The 21326-nt window shown below is 50.7% G+C and overlaps 1 protein-coding gene and 1 long non-coding RNA gene across 2 annotated transcripts in view; both read right to left on the bottom strand.

Annotated features, from left to right (window-relative positions):
* KIZ (kizuna centrosomal protein) overlaps positions 1-3320 on the bottom strand; it is a 30658-nt gene extending 27338 nt beyond the window's left edge. The window contains exons 1-2 of the mRNA XM_057381729.1: positions 3153-3320; positions 409-471 (exon numbers count right to left, since the gene is read on the bottom strand). Coding sequence (XP_057237712.1) covers positions 409-471; positions 3153-3259 — 170 coding nt within the window. The 5' untranslated portion in view covers positions 3260-3320. The remainder of the gene's footprint in view (positions 1-408; positions 472-3152) is intronic.
* Positions 3321-6098: 2778 nt separating this feature from the next.
* Positions 6099-21326, bottom strand: part of LOC130582805 (uncharacterized) — a 69311-nt gene continuing 54083 nt past the window's right edge. The window contains exons 5-7 of the long non-coding RNA XR_008966346.1: positions 7994-8127; positions 7075-7263; positions 6099-6497 (exon numbers count right to left, since the gene is read on the bottom strand). This is a non-coding gene — a long non-coding RNA (uncharacterized LOC130582805). The remainder of the gene's footprint in view (positions 6498-7074; positions 7264-7993; positions 8128-21326) is intronic.

Raw genomic sequence — 21326 nt, 5'->3', positions numbered from 1 at the left:
TTTTACAGACTACGCAATTTACACTAAATAGACACTGCAGAAAGAATCCACAGAGCAGGACCAGAACCTGGAATATCCCCTAGGGTTTCTTAAGGCTTTCAACGCTCTATGACCCTGTTATTTTCCAACATGGACTAAGCTGTGGTGATTTTATAAAAATAGGATAAAGCCAACTTGCATGTTTGTTATTCCCAAGATTTTAGAATCCACAGAATGAGGCATTTATGCTACTGCTGCAGTTATTTCATCAATAATTTGGACATATGAATTTTACATTGTTCTTAACATRTGAATATAAATGTATTGTTACTGAAAAGCCTTCAAGGCAATATTCTAAAGGCATTCCAAGATAACAAAACCTTTCTAACTAAAATAAAATAACCCCAAGAAGTTTTTAAATGGGCTTACAGGTGTGGATCAGCCATTGTGTATTCCATCTGCTGCCTTCCTAATTCCAGCCTTTTGGCTTCACTGGAAGAAAACAAACAACATACAGTAAGATAAAAATATTTCACCACATAAAGTCTCCAAAGGCCAGAACTAAGGGGTTTTGGGGTTTTGCAGAGCACAGCCCTTGCTGGCTTTGCTGGAAGTTACTGACTCATCTGCCAGCCCGGCTCAGCACAAAACAGAACACTGCACATGCCTTTACCTCTCTCTTTGTTCCTCGCTGGAACAGGACTGTTGGAAAGGGAAAAGACACCAGAACCTCCACCATGGGACCCACCAGACAGCCAGAGACCCCAGAAAGCCCAGGAAAGGCTCTGAAGCCAAAGATGGRCAGTCCCCAAGCTCATCCCTCCCTTTCTTCCCCCACAATCCCACAGCAGACCCCCTTCCATGCACTTGGCTGGAGCTGTTCCCAGCACAGCGCCCCAGAAGCTACCACAGGGATGGATTAGAACACACTTCCAAAACCCTCCAAGTCTGCCCAGCTCATGGACCCCACATGCCAGCCAAGTGTTTTATTTAGGAATTGAACTTGAAATCAAGCCCCTATTTCCCTCTTGGCATCTAAGCCACATCCTCCTAGAGGCAGGTGAGCCCCACCTGTCAGCACTGCTGCAGGAACAAGTGTCCACCAGGAATTCTGGAGCTGGTGAAAATCAGTGGGACCATTGGAACTGCCCAGAGCAGTGCCAGGGCATCAGGCATGGGATGGACTGATGCTGAACCTCAAACTCCACACCTCACCTAAAACCATCCCAGAGGGAAGGTGGGTTTGGGAACAGAGTAAAGCGGCCACTATTTAATAGTTCCAAATTGTGCCTGAGAATGAGTAACCATCCCAAAATGAGCAAAATACAGGAAATAACCAGGAGAGGCTGCCAGCTGATTCACACTGCAATCCMTGGCCCAAGCAAAGCCAAAAGCCAAGTTCCTCTTCAGAAACAGTATCAGGCTTTCAGTTAGATGGGAAGATGGAGGAGTGATGGGGACACATCATTGTGTCACACATCCCAACACATCTGGGCACACTTATCCGTGGATTTGGGCTCTCCCTACACACACACACAAGAGACACCTCCTCCCAGTTTCCCGGCAGAGGAAAGCCAGGAAAAACCCTTCCTGCTGCTCTGCCTGAGAGATCAAGGCATCTGTTTTAGCCACRTGATCGTGCCAGCGCCTGGAGCAGGATTCGTGTCATGTACACAATTTAACAGCCACGCTTCATCTGGGATCTCATCCCATCAATTTCCTCTTACACCACTAACAGCCAAGCAAACGCAGATTTCAAGATCTTGTTTTTACACTTCTCCAAGTAATTTTCCTGCCTCGGTGGAGAACACCGATATCCTGAGGGATGGAGAAGCCAATGAATGGCCGAAACGGTCATTGGCTCCCATCCCATTTCTCACTCCCCCATCCTGCAGGTAGCACACTGCATTCCTCAGCTCCCCAAAGTCCATTTCCGCACCACCAGYGAGATTTTTCAGCATCCCACTGGTCAGTCTTTCGAAGCCATTCAAGCAGCACAGGGATACCCAGGGAAGGTCTCCTGGAGCAGGGCACAACAGAACAAACTCTTTCAGGCAGGAGCTTCTTGGCATYGGAGCATCCCCTGGGGGATTCTGAGCTCAGCTCTGCCCAGGGCCCACCCAAACCCACCTGGAGATCTGCCCACCCAGGTCTGGCACARTTCCTTTGGTCAGGGCACAGGTGAACCTCAAGGCACTACCAGGATTGGCCTGGCCACTGCACTGCACCACCACCTCCTTCTTCACAGGGAAAAGCCAAAGCCCTCTGCCTGAAAATGTTCCTGCAGTTCTGGGTCAGGTTAAAGCAGCACAAAGAGTCAGAAACTCTKTATCACCTTGCACAGCACACAGACCCCCTGAAGCTGCAGCACGCAGGCACTTCCATGTTTAGGCTGGACAAGGCACGAGCATTAGGAAATAAACCCTGACCAGCAGAGTCTGATAAGTAATTTAAGAGCTAATTAGGTGTTGTTGCAAAAGTGTCAGGGTGGTCCACTGATCAGGAGCTGAATCTCCAGTSACTGATTCCTTAGCCCCTTCAGAACTCAGATATTGAAGGGAAAAAGAAAAAGAGATTGATGAGAACAGAGGGGAAAGAAGCATCCTTGAGAAGCCCTCGGAGCTCACCAAGCCAGACAGGGACAGAACCGAGCAGCAGCTTCCCCACCACATCCCACCTCCCGCACACTCCCAGGGGCCATCCTGTGCCTGAGCCCAGGAGCACGGGAGCAAGGGAAGCCGAAATGCTCCAGCAATTTAACAGAAGTTCTGTATATTCACACTTCACAAAGCTGCTTARAGGTACCACTGCAAGGCGCTCCGAAGAGGCAGCTCCTCTGCAGAGCTGCCCGGGACCCCCAGCCCCTCCGAGCCCCCATCCCCACGGACACTCGCGTTTCTCCTGAAGCTCCCAGCAAGGGGAACACCGGCGGTGACTTTTGTTTAGAGAAGAGCAAGGCTCCCGCAGGAGAAACCTGCCCGCGTCCCCTCCGCCAGCGGCGCTCGCCGAAAGAAACGAAGGGGGTGCGATCCCAGCAGAGCTCCAGGGGSCCCTGCCCAGCACAGCCCCAGCCAGGGCGGGGGGTGACGGCGGCGCCCCGGCTGAGCCCCGGCCTGTCCCCTGCCCGGGGCGAGAACCGAGCCCCAACCGCCCCGCGGGGGGAGCCGGCTCACCTGTGGCGGGGCCGAGCGGTGCCGGAGGGTGCCGGGGGATGCCGCGGTGTCGGTCCCATCGGTTCCCGATCCCATCGGTTCCCGATCCCATCGGTTCCCGGTCCCATCGGTTCCCGATCCCATCGGTTCCCGGTGCCGCCGGCCCCGCGCACTTTCCGCCGGTGCCCACGTGCGGCTCCCGCCGTGCCCCGCGCCGGACCCCGGAAGTGCCGCCCCGCGTTGCCATGGGGACGGGGGCGCGGCCTGCGCCGCCAGGAGGCGTTTTAGAATCCTTTAAGGCGGCTTTTTTCCCCCGTTATTTATTATTATCCCGTATCTCACCACCACGTTGTTACCTCACGTATTGCTGTTTGTGCTGGAAGGCACCTGGGACGGGGCAGGATCCGTGTCCCTGGAAAAGGGGGAAATTTGTAAAGCGCCAATTCAAAACCTAACTGGGAGCTGCTGAACAGTTTCCAGCAGGGCACCTCCGCACCCCCCCGCCCCAGCTGGTTTTACTAATTTATTGTACACTACGGTTTTCAAGAAAGAAAAACCTGATTCCTTGTCCTCGGAATGCCGCTGTGTCCCTCTGGTGCTGTCACCTCTCCAAAATTCATATGGGAGAAGCCACTAGCCCTGCGTTAACATCTCCAGCTGGGGAATGAAAACAAAACCCCTGCCTTTCATTTCCAGATAAAAACTCCGAGCCCTTTGAAAGGTAGTTGCCAAATGAGCACTTAAATTCCAGGGCCTCAGTAAAGTCTGAATACCACGGGAGTAATTGAAATGAAGGAGAAGCGATACATCAATAGACAAAATTGCGGACAGCGATGAAATGCTTAAGCATAATTAGGACAGCAATCAGTGTACAATTAGTGCGAGATCATCACAGTAATTACCCTTAGAACTTCTGGCCAAGAACCCACACATGAAAGCTCAGCTGGAGCTGGGGATGTGCCCTGGACTCGGGGGGATCGGGAGCTTTTGGGGTTCCYAGGCTGGGTTTGGTGATGCARMAGCCTTCCTGGTGTTCCCAACACATGCAGCCTCCAGCTCGGCTCCACGGATTTAAACACAAAGTAAAAAGCTCTGTGGAATGATAGTGGGACCCAGYTGTCCCCAAATCAGCCTGGCTCCGATGCTGCGTGTCCATGTAAATACCCGGCTCAACAAGGTATGRAAGGCTTGGACTCAGGTCAGAGCTTTACCGCTCCAGGAATGCCCAGCAGAGGATGTGCAGATTCAGCAGCCTTTCAGTACTGAATTCCCATAAAATGCACTCATCATAGAGACTATTCTATCTCCATCTTCTATTTAGTGAAAGTAAAGATGCATTTTGGAGATCTCACTCACACCTTCAAAAGAGCCCACAGGTGAACTCTGGACCTGCTTTCAAAAATATTTGTGCTTGCTAAAAGAACACCTAAAACAGTAGAGAACTTGCAAGTGCTTCCAGCAAAGTCTAAAGTCCTGAGCACACTGGAACCTTTATTTCCAAATAGTGTTTTGGTGGGAAGAGGCTGATCCCTGACACATCAGGCTGCACAATTTGTCTCCCAGGCAGCCCTGGGAGGGTTTTTTTTCACCATGGACCTCAGCCTGGGGCTTGAGGGTGTTGAACCACAGGCAGGGCTCAACATCTTGCTATTTATTAAAAAAAAAATAAGGAAATAAGAAACCTTAGCGTGGTCCCTGCGATGTGTTTCCCACTTTGTTCCGTGTCTCGGTGCTCACTGCAGTCCACGGGCTCATAATTGACTCAAGAATAATCTCAATCTCCATCATCCCATCCCTGATAAGGAATGTGGTCCCTTCCCTGAAAGCCTACAAAGAGGAGTGTTTTGTTTGTGTTCTCCCGGTAGTACTTCACACTTCTTTTAGATTGTTTTAATTTAATTTTGATGTAACCTGATAAGAGATGTGAAACTGYCAAAGGAAGCTGCCTCCTTCTGTCGCATTAAAATACACTTTGAATGAAATGGTGGCTTTGTCCCCAGTAGCTGCTAAAGCAAAGCATCTCTTGATTCCAGTGCAGGGACCAATGAGCGCTAATCTTAACAGCTTTCCACTGTTTTTCATTTAGGGAGGCAGCCACGCGTGCTTTAGCATCCTGCTTTCCTCTGGGGTGTAACAATATCCCAAAAGGTGTGGGACTGGCCTCAGGGAGTTGAACACCTGGCCACTGGCCTCACACCTGCCAGAGACACCAGGCAGGGCTTCCCAGTTTTCCAGGGCAATGCATCCACGTRCTGCACATGCCTGCTGCAGGAAGGGGCTGCCCCTCGGTCCCAGAAAAGTGGGAAACTGTGTACAGAGCAGGAATTCTTGGTGTCCTTGGTAGGATGTCATGGGACATGCCAGCAGATGTGGGGTGACACATTGCTCTGGAAAGGGATTTGCAGAAACACAGGGATGTGTTGGGAAGAAGTTTCCCTCTCTGTGCTTGATCTCTGGGAGCACAGTGAGCTCGCTCACGAGTCAGGGCAGAGCTGAATGCATTGGCTTTTCTTTTTCTCAATTAGACACATAACACAGGCCCTGGTAGCTGTGTGAAAACATACAGAGAATTTACATAATGCCCAGTATAAGCCCTTTTTGTTAATGACTCAAGTCCCAAACGTCGAGCACTAATAACACACCAGGAAGCAAAGAGCAGTAAGAGCAGTGAGCGATCTCAGCAGAGCAGTTCTCAGGATCCATTTCCTGTCAGTAGCAATGCCTGGAAACAGTAATTATTGTGTTGAATTTAATGTTTCCATTTTAATACATTTAAATGTAATAAAATGCTTTTATTARGTGTTACAGTTCCTTGAAACCTGTTATTATTTGTTTCTGATGCCCAAGCAGCCCACATCACGTCTGGCCTCAGATCTGCTGCCTCGGGGCAGGTGAGAGTTCCTCCAGCAGGAACCTGGAATGCAGAACCCGTGGGCTGAGTAAACAAAAATMTGGAGACTGCAGCAGTTGAAAATATGTAATATTTATTAAAAATGCAAGGGCCTTAGCCAAAGCCTGGTGACATAATTGAAAAGCTCCGAGGCATGTCACTGTAGATTTTGAATGAATCTTGGAAAACTGAGATATAAGCACATACCATTGATATTAATGAACCCCAGAAAAGGCACRGGGAAGGGCCTCGTTTAGAGATCATTTGCTCAGAAGCCTCCCTCCTTCTCCAGCCAATTTCATGGGCTTTTCCAGTGTCCTCTGTGGCTCCACGAGTAGAAGAGAGCAGGTGTGGCCTCACTGAGGCTGTTCCAAGGCCAAGCATCCAGAGAGGATGTCAGGGARATTTCAGGTCTCAGTCACTCCTGTGACCAGGCTGTAAACACGAAGAGTCTCCATTCAAGTGTCTGCTGCTGTCTGAAGAGGAAAGAGGAGATTGACAGTGTTGAGTTTCCCTGTCCCTGGAGAAATGAGGACTGAATTTAGGTTTTCTGAGACGTGAGCCCTGCGGCTGAATTCGAACCAGACCACTCACAGCCAAAGGGCTCAACTCCTGTCTTCTCTGAAAGCATTTACACCTCACAGTCAGGAGCGCCCTGTGCCACAGCTCATTTAACTTGTGTTCCTCAAGCTGAACCAGTTCTGGTGTATTGCTGTTCAGGAAAGAGTACTTTGGAATGTTTCCCTCTGGCCTGCAGTGACCAGACAGCAAGCAGGAGAAATGGCTCACAACGCACGGCCAAGCTCAGTGCCACAAGTGCCCCTTGAGGTCCCATGGCTGGGCAGACCGGGGTCCTGCTCAGCTGCAGCCTGACCCAAGGTGCCACAGCCTGACACTATGCAGAGCGTGCCACACACGCCACCAGCTCCACTCCTTACAGATCYGGGATGGAGAACATCCCTCTGGCTCTCAGGACTCCACATGCCTGACTGTCCCATTGCCGGCTCTGCACCCAGAGCACGCAGCCACAGTTCCCAGCACACAATATCCTACCTTGCCTTCGGTGTGCTGGCTCCTGCACCAAGCCATGTTTTTCCAGGATCCTCTTTCAGGAGAACGGCACCTTCACGGCCACGCTGTTCCCTGCGCCTTTCACTCCACAGCTCCTGCCAGCAGGGCTATGGCTTGGCCGGGGCACTCCATYCTGCTTGAGCTCATTGCTTGCTGTTGCTGCTGCTGCTGCTTTAAAGGACACAGATCTATCAGGCTCCTTCATTAGTGTTTTAGCAAATGACTGGATTGATCTCATGTACTGACYGAAAGACTGAAAAAGTTTCGCTTCTACAAGTCATGAAAAATTAAAGGGAGAATATAAAATAACTGCAGAACTGTTTTAACTGAATTTGATGTTTTTCTTTCAGGCCCACAGTTTAGAGCAATCAGTTCTGAAGAGCTGCTGCTTGTATCCCTGTCAGGATGAGGCATTCGGACAAGGTGGAAAACCTGGAGGATCCCAACTCTAGGCTCAAAAGGATGTGTGTGGCCCATTGTCTGGTTTGATTAATGAGGCCTTTGCACAGTGAGATAATGCCATGTTTGCTGTGCTGGGAACACTGCTGCGCAGCGCAAATATCACAACCATGAAGAATATTCAATATGATAACGACAGCAATAAGCCAATCTATGGATGACTGGATTCTGCCCAAAAATGCCTCAAATTATATTTGTTTGTTTCCTAATTGTCAGCCACTTTGATGCAGTYGTTGGGTTCAACAAGTGCTCCAGGCTCCAAGGGTTTGAAACAAAGAGAGGCACTCGGGTGAGCCGTGCAGTTTGTGGGGCCAGGAACCAGGATCTGGTAGCACAAGCAGCRGGGTATAGCTTTTGGGACAGACACACTGACTAACATGGGTCCCTGGAGGATCCCTCGCCTCCTCACACCCCAACACTCAAATTCTCACTCAAGTCTCACCTGGGGCAATTTCTGCACACTGCCTCTCCCAGTCCTCAGTCCTGTGAAATCCACTTTTGAGTGGACATGGTATTTTTCACTTGCCACTCCAAACTACTGTGCTGGTTTGCTGTGACTTATTAGGCACTCCTGTCCTGTGAAGAGGATTTTTCTGGTGGTGAATGAAAGGATCCACACATACAAATTGTTCATTTGTTTGAAAAAAGCAGGAGAACAAGCACACTATTGAATTAATTAAGCTCTGTCTGCTTAAGAGTTCAGCAGCCCTGGGCCCTGCATTCCACTCAGAATATGCCAGGCAGAAACTGGAATCTGAAGCTGACAAAAAGGCATGAGCAGAGATATAAAAATCCTCCAACAGTGCATTCTGACAGAACTCAAAAATGCGTTTTTAATGTCCCTGCAAGGCAGTGTGGGGCAAACACACAGGCGGGCAAAAATTGGGTGCCAGGCTTCAGGTCCCAAATGTTTTGYCCGTTTGCAGGCACACAAACCCTACCAGCCTCTCAGGGGTGTGACCTGTGCCCTGGTTTCATCAGGACCTGACCCCGAGGATTCTCTTCCTGCKGCTCCCCGCAGYGATCCCCCTTGTTCAGCACAGCCAMCTCCCGCTGTTACCGGTCCAGGGCAAGCCCTGGCCCCGGGCGAACACAGAGCTGCACTAGCCAGGACACTCCTGAGCGCTCCAGCCCGGAGTCTCGCTCCGTCAATACTCGCATTATTTCTTTTGCAGGAGCGCGTTTGTTCTCTGTGCCCGAAGTGCCGGAGACGTGCCGGGGACGCGCTGCCCGCCCGGGCGAGGGGCTGACAAAGAAAGGCGAAAAGGGAAAAAGCCCCATCTCTGCACCCGCAGCTCCGCGAACCCTGGTCACTCCACGGATGCCCCGATGGAATTCGGGGGAGCTGCTGCGGGGCCGCCGCTCGCCTCGGCGCAACATACCSGGAGCGTTCGGTCCCCGCTGCCGCRGCGGCCACGGATCGAGCCCGRACCTCCCGCCCCAGGGACCCCCGGCCAGGTAGGTGCTGCTGGTTTCGGTTCCCTCCCCTCCCGCTCACCGCCTTCCGTCCCCTTAGATCTTCCCCTGTCGTCTCCCTCGAGCCACTGAATTCCGGCCATTTCACCAACGGGCAGCGCCTCGGGCAGCGCCGGCGGCAGCGGGGCCGCCGCTCCATCCCCAGCGCGGGGATTTAGAGTGAAGCCGCCCCTAATCCGGCCGCTCCTCCAGCGGCTCCGGGCGCACGGGACCGACCGCAGGCAGCAGTGACCGCAGGCAGCAGTGACCGCAGGCAGCAGTGACCGCAGGCAGCAGTGACCGCAGGCTGCAGTGACCGCAGGCAGCAGTGACCGCAGGCTGCGGCTGTCGCGCCCCGCGGGTGACCGAGCGCGGCGGTGCCGGGGCCGGGGCTGCGGGAGGTCACACCGGACCCGGCAGCCTAGGGGGAAGAGAGGGAGCAGGGTCCGCTCGGAGAGCGGCTGCCCGCTGGGGCAGGGAAGGGGCCGAGTTTCCTTTCCCCGTCCCCCCGCAGGTTGCTTACCTGGGCTCCTGGCTGGACTCCCTCGCCGGTGTTGCCGCTCCCGCYGAGGCACGGACCGGCAGCAGCCATAGGGAATTTAGGGTCTTCCCGAAACCCTTCCCGAGGGGGGTCAGTGCCGGGGATACCTCCCTCCAGCCCCGGGATCCCCCCGGTCCTCCCCCCGTATCGATTCCAGTCCGGCGCTGGCAGCGTTTAGGCCGGGATTGGGGGATAATGGGAATATCATCTGGAGACAATTACCTTTGGAGCGCGCTCGCTTCTCCTCCCAGACACTGTTATTTGAGCAATAGGATCATTTGATTTCATATCGCACTAAATAACCCCCGGCCGCCGCAAATTGCCGCCTTCTCAACAGCCACCCCTTGGAATAAATTGCACAGCGACTCCTTGGGCTCTGGCTTCTTCTTCTTCTTTTTTTTTCTTTTTCCCCTTATTTCCNCCCCCCCTTTTTCTCCTCTGCAGAATAGTATTTCGGGATAAGCAGGGACGGAGGCCCGATGCTGGTGGATAAACTGCATCCAGCAAAGCTCCAGCTCCCTTTAATAAGCCAAGCAGCCAAGCCCTACCCGCGCCGGTTTTCCTCGTGTTTTTCTCCCCCTCCCTCATCTTTTTTTTCTTTCTTTCGTTCTTTTTTTTCTCTCTTTTTTTTCTTTTTATCTTTTTTTTCTTTCTTTCGTTCTTTTTTTTCTCTCTTTTTTTTCTTTTTCTTTTTTTTTTTTTTTTTCCTTCTCCCCTTTTAAAGCAGTTTTTTCCCTGCCGGGTCCCACCGATGCCAAGGCTCGATGTGCCTTTAAGGCTCTGTCAGCGCTCGCCTGATAATCTGGTCATCGCCGGCCTCATTAGATCCATATTAATGTCAGCCACGGATTGCTAATTAGATTTGCGGGATAAATGAAATTACCCGAGTGGGCTGCGTGGGAGGGGGAGTGCAGTCTCCCAGAGCTTCCCAGGATTTATGAGGAAAAAAAAAAAAAAGAAAAATAAAAAGGAAAGACATAATTTTACTTTCGTCCTTTTCTCCCCTCTTTCCCCTCCTGCCCCTTTAGTCTCATGCCCTCCTCGGGCTCCCCTCTGATAGCCACTATCCAAGGAATTCCCCAATCTGCTCCATAACTGGAACTGGGGGTTTTGCTTCTCTATTCCTGTGCYAAAAGAGCCCATCGGTGCTGCAGCGAGCGCTCCTTGCCGAGGGATCCTGCTCGTGTTGGATTCATGGATCTCAGGGAGCAGCTCTGGGGTGAACAGCACTACATTGCTGGGGTCTCACAGGGGTCAAGGGAGAGACCCATGGCATTATTCATCCTATTTATTTATCCTTATTAGAAAATGGGATGAAAGGACAGAGCCGGGCATCTTCCTTCAAGCACCGGCTGAGCAGCGCACACACAGCCCCAATTAAACACTGCCCGGACGAGGCCTTTCTCCATATTAGAAACCCAGCTCTGTTTAACGAGGACCAATTAAATCCTGCTTCATTTTACCTGGGATCTCACAATACACGTGACAACAAATTCCCTTTCTTCTTCCCTGGTAATTACTGGCAGAATCAGCCCCACTGTCAGGGCAGAAAGCCCTCCCCGATAACCCACCTGAACCCCAGCYAGATCCCAGTGGAGCAAGGGGTCCCCTCCTGACCCCAACCCAACCAAAACCCACCCCAGATGAGCCTGAGCCTCCAGTCCTGTCCCACTGCAACCCAACATGGTGCTGGCAGAGTGGGGCTCCTCCTAGGGAAGCATGTAGAGCTATTCCAGCCCAGCTCTGGCCTCCATTCCCAGGCTTCCCCTGGGCACCCCACAATCTTAAAACCTGCACCCTGTTTCCCAGGGGACATCACTGCAACCAGGAGGTTCAATTAATAATCCTAGCTCTTTGGTTGTCCCACAAATAAATGGCTTTTTTTCCTCCACAAATATTTCCTTTCCCAAGTTCCCTTTCAAAAGAAAAAAAAAAAAACAACAAAGAAACAAAACCGCAAACTGGAGAACAAGAGGGAAAAAAGGAGAGGGGGGGAAAGAAAAGAAAGAAACTGTTCTCCTTTCTTTTCCCTGTGTGCAGGGTAATTGATAGGCTCTATCAGAGGTCAGGATTTGCATAAGAATTAAGAGCAGTAAATTAATTTAATATTCCATGCACATCTCCAATTATTCCTGCAGACCTTTGTCTCCACGGCTGGCAGAGAGAAGGTTCAGCTGCTCTTCAACCAAACAACATCTGTGCAGTTAATAATTTGATAAACAGCTCATACAAATAGTTTCTGAATTATCTGCCAACCCAATGACTATTCAGTTTGGAAACACTCGGCGAGGGCTGCGTCAACAGCCAGGGCTTTGGAGTCCTATCCCAGGGATTCGGCTGCACGGGCAGGGAGGGATTCACCCTGCTTTCCCTAAAATATCAGCAGACCCTTGCAACAAAATCCCATCAATAACGGTATGTAAAATAAGTAATTACCAGTAATTAATAAAAGCCTGCCCTCCCCTGTGTGTGCCCACCACCCGGAGACGCTCACTCCTGCTGCGGAGCCGGGCTCCACTCCCCAGCCCCAGGCTCCAGGTGGATTTGTGTGAGTGAGGTCTGTGGCCCCATTAACTGCTCTCGCTGGGTGCAGGATTTACAGCCCTTCAGTTGCTTCCTTCCCTACACAACACCCTGGAAAGGCAAGGTTGCCCTGGAAGTCCTCCTTGCTCCAGTCTCCAAGGAGGAATGGCTGACAGTTGCTCTACTAAATTCAAATTTCAGCCCAAGAAGGACATCCTGATTTTCTCCCAGGGCAATCCAATCTTACAAAACAGAGGTGGCTCCTTCATCCTTCCCAGCATGGAAGCAGAGGTCCAGCTCCAGGCTGGATTAACACCACCACTTTAATTCACCCTCATGGGCTGTATGGGAAGATCTGGTGCTTGGCCAGCCTGGAGCTGGGCAGTTGTCAGTCCCCATCGCTGGAGGGGTTTAAAAGATGTGTAGATATGGCACTCGGGGATCYGGTTTAGTGGTGGCCTTGGCAGCACTGGAGGAASAGCTGGACTCGGTGATCTTAGAGGTCTTTTCCCACCTTAACAATTCCATGATTCCATGTCTGCATGGGCCATGGTTCCTGCAGCACTTGCCTGCCTGACCTTAAATTACAGTGGCAAAGATTTCCCTTGGCAATGCCACTGCTCCTCAGGCATTAAGCATCACTCCAAAATTAACAAAAAGTTGATTTAAAAAAGGTTAGCAAGTTCTCCAAGCTAAAGGAAAGGTTAATGCATCTCTCCATAGTCATGTAACTTTTCCGTTTGCTGTCTTAAAGAGCTGGTTTTTAATCAGCTGCCATTTAAAAAGAGAGTTTACACCGTGAACAGGAATCCAGAAACAGGGACATAAACAGAAGCAATGGGATGAGGTGCCAAATTTGGATGGATGGCTGGGGCTTGATAAACCACTGCAGGCTTATCACAGTGAAAATAACCCCAGACTCCACACTAGGACTGTGGGACAGGCCAAGACCTGGTACCTCCCCTGGGGAAGGGAGATGCCAGGCCCCAGGTGGAGATCCCACATTTGGGATTTGGAGCTCTGAGACTCCATTCCGGCTGTGCCCGTCTGTGCTGTTACCTGAGAGCAGCGCCAGCTCCAGGCTCACTGCGGGGAATCAGCCCTCTGAATATTCAACACCGGCAGCTCCAGGGCTGCCCAGAGCCAGGGATTTGCCAGGAAATGGATGCTTTTYCCCCTTCTTTCCAAAATTCAGATCAATGCATTGTGCTGTCTCTGGAGCCTGAGGCTGGTCTGACCTGACAGTGTATTTTTCCCCAGCACTAATCAAAAAAACATGTTCCAGTTTTTATTTTGGAAGCTAATTGTGCTGTTTTGAGGACTTCAAATCCCTCTTTTCCAGCCCTCAATTCTCAGTGYTCCATGTCTTAAGGAGGGAACTGGACTCCCAGCTGTTTTCTGTCACCCAGCACGGGCATCCCTCACTCCTCACACATTCCCACAGTTTGGCAACCCTGAGCTTGGCACAGTGTGTTTTGGGATCGGGAAGGTGCAATGCTGTCTCTGAAGAGCTGGAGATGCGCTGTTTTTGGTGCTATGGGTTTATCCTTGAGCTCTGTAGCCCCTCTGGACCCTMGATTTAACCCCAGCAAGGAGATTTAGCACTGGGACTTGCCAAGGGGTATTGGGCAACTTAATTAACATTTGCAGAGCTCTGGGCAGAGAGTGCCATGTGTGTGAACATTTTATCATATTCCAGCTAGGGCACAGACCCCACAGACATCCCGGCACTGCCACATCAGCCAGACCCAGAGCTGCACAGAATTCTGTGCAAATTCACCAAAGGCTGAGACAGAAAAATCAAAAATCCAGCCCTTGCAGACAGGTGCCTGAAAGCCACGATCGCAGCCCCGCTTTTTGGCAGAGAGATCTCTCTTTACGTACTCGCTCGTCGAGTTCCCGTGCTACTCTTTTTTTTATGGAGCTACAGAAGTGTCTGTAATGAGAGATTAAAATAGTAGTCGTGCCCTGTGATTTATTTTTGAAATTCTCACATCTCCACGTGTGTAAATACCCCGAGCTGCCCGGCTGCAGGCCGGGATAAATAACGCAGCGCAATATATTAACGAGGGAGAATGCAAAGCACCGAAAAGGTGGAGAAGGGGAAAATGCATTTGCTGGGTGGTAAGTTATTGGGCCTTTGGAGGCAGGGCAGGGGAAGGCTGAGCACRGGGGGGTCACTCCTGCCTTCCCCCCGCCGATAAATCAGAAGCCTCACGGTGCCGGCGCCTGGATAAAATATGCCGGGTGCCTCTGGCGGGCCGGCACACGGCGCGGGAGCGCGGCACTGCGCTCGCCACGCACGCTGACTGCAAATGGGGTGGGCCATCAGACACYGCCATAAAACACCCCCTCGCTTCCCCCAGCTGATTATCAACCTCATGCATAGCAAATGACGGAGCGGGAGCACCGGCGGCGCCTCTGCCGCCGAGGTAAAAAAATAAAATATTTACAGACTGACAGGCTAATGGACACTTTGCCAAAGAGCCGTTCGAAAGAAGTAGTAAATGGGCCCGTGCTGATGCAGGGCAGCGGGCTCGGTCAGGGATCAGGACACACTGCACCAGATCGGATAACATCTAATTGGCAGGTCACATCCAAATGAGTGTAGTCATGCATCATCCGGAAGACTTTTTGCTGGTTATAAAGACACTTGTAAACAATTCAGCCTCTGAACATGGCAATAATATGTTGATCCGGCATGTAATGAGGTGTTCCTGGAATCAATAAACTAGTCATGAAGAGCAGGGAGCAAGGTCAGCGCCTGCCTTTTTGATGACCTTTGCTGGCTGGTGAGGACATCATATACTCTGAAGAGGACTTTTCTCATATTGCAGAAGGCGCCGAGTGTCAGAACTTCCATTCGCAGCAAGCAAATGAACAGCCGGGCTCTGCATGCTAATGAAGTCCAGGCTATTTTCCACCTTTTCATCTGCACATTATGCTCTTGACTTTGGAGAAGGTGGGAATTAGGTTGGACCCTCGTGTCAGACTGCCTGATGGCTCGGCTCCGGAAAACTGGTAATTGAAGCTGATGACTGATGCGGAGGAGGCCTGAATTTGGAAATAAACAGTTTCAAGCACTGCATGTCATTTCTAGAGAGACTGCTGAGTGAATGGAAATGAGCTCCGTTTCGCCGATCTAATGCAGTTTCTCACCAGGAAAAACACCATCTTTGAGACAACAATGCCAATCAGTGAGATTTAAATGCGCTGGCGATAATGTAAGGAATAGCACCTGCCTCCCAAACAGCACTTAGGGAAATGCTGCCCCACACCAGGGCCTGCGACTCATCCCCAGCCCCCAGCTCCAGGCCTGGAGCAGCCGGGAGGCTCCACGGGCCAGCGGTGGGGAGGACACAGCACACACCGTGCTCAGTTGTTGCTACAGGAAAGCCACCAGTGACACTGAGGAGGGTGGGTTTGAGCAATCCTTAACTGAACACGATGCTCTCCATGCTGTGTCTGCACCACTGAATTGCTCTTCCCTGTCACATTGAGGAGAAATCCTGCTGGTCTCACCACTGCTCTCCTTAACTCACGCCAGCCCTGCCGCTGGCCCCACAGGGATATAAAAACGGAGTTTCTAGACAAGGTACCCAAAGGCCAATATTTTCATCCTCCACTCTGAACACCCCAACTATTGGGAAACAACACTGTGAATTGTTACAAATCCTCTCCAAGTTCTGCCTGATGGCGTGGAACCAAGCAGAGGCACTTGTCTGCTGGGGCAGAAGTAGCCTTGCTGAGGCTCCCAGGGCTTTCACGTGCTTTCATTCAGACACAGACTGGTCTGGGTTGGAAGGACCTTAAAGTTCATCTCATTCCACCCCCTGCCATGGACAGGACACCTCCCACTAACCCAGGCTGCTCCAGGCCCCATCCAACCCGGCCTTGGACACACCCAAGGATGGGGGAGCCGCAGCTTCTCCATGTCCTGTTGTCCCCTCTGCGGGTCCCCCCCAGGCACAGTCAGGACAGGGACTTGCCCACCCTGTGTTTCCCCAACAGMCACACACTGACAGCACCATGCTGGAGGTACAAGGTGGGGCGTGCTACAGGAAGGAGCTCCCCAGAACCCCTCATCCCCCCGACCAGAGGCCAGAGCAGTCAGCATCCCCTGAACGGCCATGTCCCATTCCCTGCTGCCAAAAGCCGCCGGCTGTCCCCTCAAGGTGGCTGCATCAGGAGCGGGTGTGTTTGTGTAATAGTTTGCAACCCTTCAACATGAAAGGATGGAGACGGATGTGAGTTATTATTATGAAAATGAACCGAGCAACAGACAAAAATATTCAGGAGATGTAATCTGCGTCCCTACAATGCGCTCGCGGAGAAGAGCACTTGGCAGACAGGAGAGTCGCCGTCAGATACATTGCCTTTTGTTAAATTGCTTTTGCTCTGACAATGCCTTTTAAAACCACATGCAATCTTAATTTAAAATACCCAATACCTCAAGGTATAGGGGCCCAGCGTCCGTCTCGAGCTTGGGATTTGTCCAAAACAATTCCCTCAGCTTAATACTGCTATTCCTCATTTTAATCACACAACAAACGTGGGAGCCTGAATTTGCTTGTAAGAAACTGTGGACCTGATCCAACATCACTAAAAATCAATGGAGCATGGATTGATTCCCCTGTCTACCACCTYACTGTTGCTCAAATCCCTGGAAGGTTTGCCCAAGAAAGGCCCTCTCCCTGAGGGGCAGCTTTGGCACGCACGATGGGCGGAAAGCAAAATTCAGCTTTTTCATACTTCTAGAAAATGGTTAGTGGTGAGGAAATGCTGAACATGACAGGGCAAGACACTACTGTATTTTTATTTTCCAGAGTCATGGAAAAAAAACCCTAACAAACCAAGCAGCACTTCCAGGTCACCGGTCCCTGTTCCTGCCCTGGCAGACCGTGTGTCGCTCCCAGCTGCTCCCCAAAATGGAGCACGAGGCCTCTAAGGAGCAAGGGTTTGGCTGTGGGTACCAGCTCTACATCCCTTTGCTCAACACTCAATAAAATGTCCCAGACTCCTTCAGAGGCCCTTGGGTGCCAGATTGAYCTGCTGCCCATGGGAGCCGAGARCCTCAAAGAATGTGGTGATATTTTCAGGTTATCCATGAGGAAGGGCAGGTGTGTGTCCAGGCTTGATGCTGGCTCCAGCTCATCCCATCCATCAATGCTCCTCTGGCCTCCCAACTCCATGGATAACCTCCTTCCCTATGCTAATTCCCTCAGAACATTATGCAGACTGTTTATATTTCTGTACAGCCAGAACAGGCTGCTGACACAAATCAGCCATTAGCCATTCACACTGAGGAGTCTCCGCTAATTGTGCAGAATGTAATTAGTGATTATGTAATATCTAAGCTCTTGCAACTGTCATTAATGTCCACTATTCACCAGAGATAGTTCTTACTGAATTAGGGAATGATTACTGCATGCTAAATCTACTTAATCCTAAATATGCTAATTAACACYGCCTGCACTTTAGACAGTGGTTAAAAGCACTAGTAACCTCAAAAAATGCGCTGATACACCAGAACCCAAATTGCTTGCRATGGATTTTCCCTCAAAAGGTAAATTTGTTTAATTAAATGCTGTAGTAAACTGTTGGGCACAGCCCTTGATTAGTGCAGCCCAAGCAGGGGCCTTCTGGAGTGATCTAGTGAGGTGCCACCGCAGGGCAGCGATGCTCCAGCAGCAGCCCAACCTTCATCCTCCTGCAGCATCCCAGCCTTCATCCTCCTGCAGCATCCTCATTTTACCCATGAGCAGAACCCAATGTAAAACAGCTTCCCAAAGGCTCTCCCTCCAGGATTAACCACCCTATTCCTCAGGTCGTAAACAACAATATTCCTACAGGCAGATACAGGAGCTTCCTTCAATAAATTTTGGCTTGGATCTCAATTTTAAGATTGATTGTGTAATTTTAAGATTGATTGTTTGGAATAGACTTCAGATATTAAATGCTAAAGGAATGGGATAAATAGAGCAGTTGTACAGGTTTTAAAGGTCCCTTTCCAAGGCCTGGGATGTTTAATGTATTCTGGGTTTCCGTGGAAAAAAAAGATATGGCTGTCATGAACCCAGGATAATAGCAGCCTGTGATTTATGAAGATTCCTCCTGCTTATATATTTTAGATAAATACCCCTGCGTGTGTCTCTGTGCTCATTCATAACCAAAAGCTGCCCGGGCTGCACAGAGAGTTTGCGCAGGAACATTTAGAATCAGCTCAGAGGAACGAGATAACTCACGGATCAGACACTGAATAAGTCACAGTGTGACAAACCCAGGAGTCCCCTGGGCAGAACCACGGAGCACAGGCACACCCAGAGCCAGAGGTGTGCTCCACACAAGTCTGTCCACACAGGTGCACACCCTGTGCCCACATGCAAACACGGCCAAGGGACGGCTCAACTGCCACCACCATCACTGCCACCACGGAAATGAAAGAATTAGCCACACAATGAACCGCTAATTGCCTGGCAACAGCATTTAAGCCCCATTAGGTAGATTTGTAACTGCTTCCAGAGAAATAAACTCCTGTGTTATTAGATAACAAGGAAAGAAATAGGTTATTTCCTTTTTTGAAAGTTATGAAAGCTTCGAATTGCCTGATGTACGTGCTTAGTAGATTACTTTCTGTCATCTCAGTTAATTGAATTTTACCCATTGCTCTCAAAATTCCTCCCTTTCGTGTAAGGTTAAACAGTTCAGAGGAGTCATATTTTTGAACCTCGTCCATTTATCACATGAACCAACTCCAGCTGCGTGAAGTGCACCAGGAAAAGGGAGCAGCAGCAAACTGTGCAGCAATTGCTGCAGCATCCGGGTGAGTTGGCACTGGATCATGGACAAACGTCACCTTTCAAGCAGCCTCCAGTTGGGATGGGGCCAGGAACCACCAGAAGGGACCTGCTGTGAGCTCCATGGTTATTTCATTCCCTAGAAAACCAAACTGGAGAGCCAGAGTTCAACTAATTCCTCAGACTGCCCGGAGACCCCTCCCAGGGTGCCAGCTGGGGTAGAATGCCACGTGCAACAACCAGACATGGGAGAAGGGTTTATTCCAGCCCTGCTCCAGTGGTGGGTGCTACCCTATGTCACTTCCTGGCTGTCACCAGAAATGCCCAGCCCTCACTCTCAAGCAGCCCCCTCCTTTCTGCTTTTCCAAAGCAAACCTATGTTGTCAAATCTTATAAAACAAGGGCCTCRTTACCCTTATAAAACTCCTGCTCTCTTCTGTTACTTTGGCTAACCAGAGAAGGATCCTGAGAATGATGTAGCTAAACTAGAGGTGAAAAMCAAGTTAKGCAACCCTGGAAAAYAAGTGATAGAGCTAGTATTTCTACCCATGAGAATGTAGCATCARCAGAAGCAAGAAATCTAAACAATAGAGGGAGAAAAACAGCAACAAGGCTGCACCTGGTGTTTTTCTGAATGCTTGAATGCTTATGCTATAGGTAACCAATAGTGGTGTGCTATAGTTGAGTAGTAGTAGCCAATGAACCTATTGCAATAGTTTAATAGCCAATGAATATGTAACACAATTAATAACATAGGAAAGTGTATAAATGAGACTGATCTTTGGAATAAATGGCTTTTGACCCTTCGTGAGGTACTGATGTGCCTGTGTGTCGTGGCCACCCCAACAGCGACAAACCTAGGCAGATGTTCTTGATTTCTGAGTAAATCCAGAGCATGTGTCATTCCTCTCATCATCACTCAGGCTGCTGCTGTTAAACTTCACCACTTCCCCCGGTCACTCCTGAGAGGTCCCAGCGTGCTCCCAACACCAGCAGTGCTGCTGTGGGGAGCTGACAATCAAAGTCAAATTTTGATGGAGTGCTCTGGWTTGATCCTGTGGGGCATTTGCTTTGCAGACCAGCACTGCCCAGAATGAAAGGGCTGGCGTGGCCACAGAAATATTAYTGAAACAATCATCTGGTGACTCCACAGCCGCCTGATCTTAAACCCTCCTGGAAAGCCAGCTCCATTTTCTGCTTTGGTGGAGACCAATTCCCCACATTGGCGCGGGAGAATAGATCAGCCCTGGCAGTGGGGTGTTGTTATCCAGTTCCCAACTATTATGACATAGTTTCTATCAGAGCAGTTTTCTTCTCAGCCACTCGAGTGGAATGATCCCTGAAAGCTGCAGTTTGCGGCAGCGACGCGCTTGGCGYTGTCAGAAATCCGTGGCTGCCCACACACAGGCCAGCGGCCGGAAAACAAGRACGTGGAAAATGGCCTGGAAAGGCAGTGGGGTTTTGAAGCACTGGGCAGGGAGGAAGCAGGAGAAAACCCAAGGATGGGARGAAGAAAAGTAAGTATGGAGAAATGAGTAATGTGGAGAATCCAGGCCGAAGTAAACGCTCCTTCCTAAGGCTCTGGTGATAAGTGTGCAGGGAGCTGGGCGTGCCACCCCTCACCTGCCAGCCCAGCCCTGCTCCTGGTCCCTGCGCTCAGACACCAAAAAATCTCCTCACCACTACAGGGGCATCTCAAACCTCGGGACTGGAGGGGTCAGGCACTGCTCCTTTACGCCAGGACTAAGGTATTCAGGCTTGGGAGACCTACTTTGGAGAGCTGGATCCCAATCTGGCCTCTTCTTCAGCTGGTTTATCAAACTACTGATGGGGACAGGAGAGGGAGACCCCACAACATATCCAGGCTCATGAGCAGGGCTGTGACCCCATAGGTGCACAGGGTGGGCATTTCCCCCATTTGGGGAGAACAGGAGCAGGGCAGCAGGTCTGGGCTCCTGCTGGGCTAGGGCTGGTGGTCCCCAGAAAACATCCCTGGGGGGCTGGAGAGGCAGCATAGACCCCGGGGAGGGGGAGAAAGAGCAGGACTGCACTTTTCCATGCTGCCTTTTTGTTTTATTTGGTTTTAATTGCACCCCAGAGCCCCGTGTATTAAACAYCCTTAATTAAGGAGGGCCAGGGAGCAGGAGGGCAGACGGTGRTGGCCGGAGTGGGGTGGGAGGCCAGCACAGAGCCCCTCCACCGGCAGAGCGGTGCATGGGGATAACCTTGTAATCTACTGAAATCTGGGAATTATGATGGATATTACATAAATCAAGCCCCCTATGTCAATAAGGAAAAAAACATTTTTAAAAGAAAAGCAGCTGATAATTAACCCTGAGAGCACGGGTTTAACCTAGATCACCTTGGGGAAGCGCCCGGACAAAGGCAGGCATTCATCTCCGGCCTTTCTCATTTAAATAACCCGGCCTTCATTGGCTCCTGAGGGATTGCTCGGGAAT

The sequence above is a fragment of the Malurus melanocephalus genome, unplaced genomic scaffold (genome assembly GCF_030028575.1).
Source record: "Malurus melanocephalus ecotype Western Australia unplaced genomic scaffold, MMel_1.1 scaffold_13, whole genome shotgun sequence".
In the NCBI taxonomy this organism is placed as follows: Eukaryota; Metazoa; Chordata; class Aves; order Passeriformes; family Maluridae; genus Malurus; species Malurus melanocephalus.
This window is presented reverse-complemented; position numbering and strand designations above follow the sequence as displayed.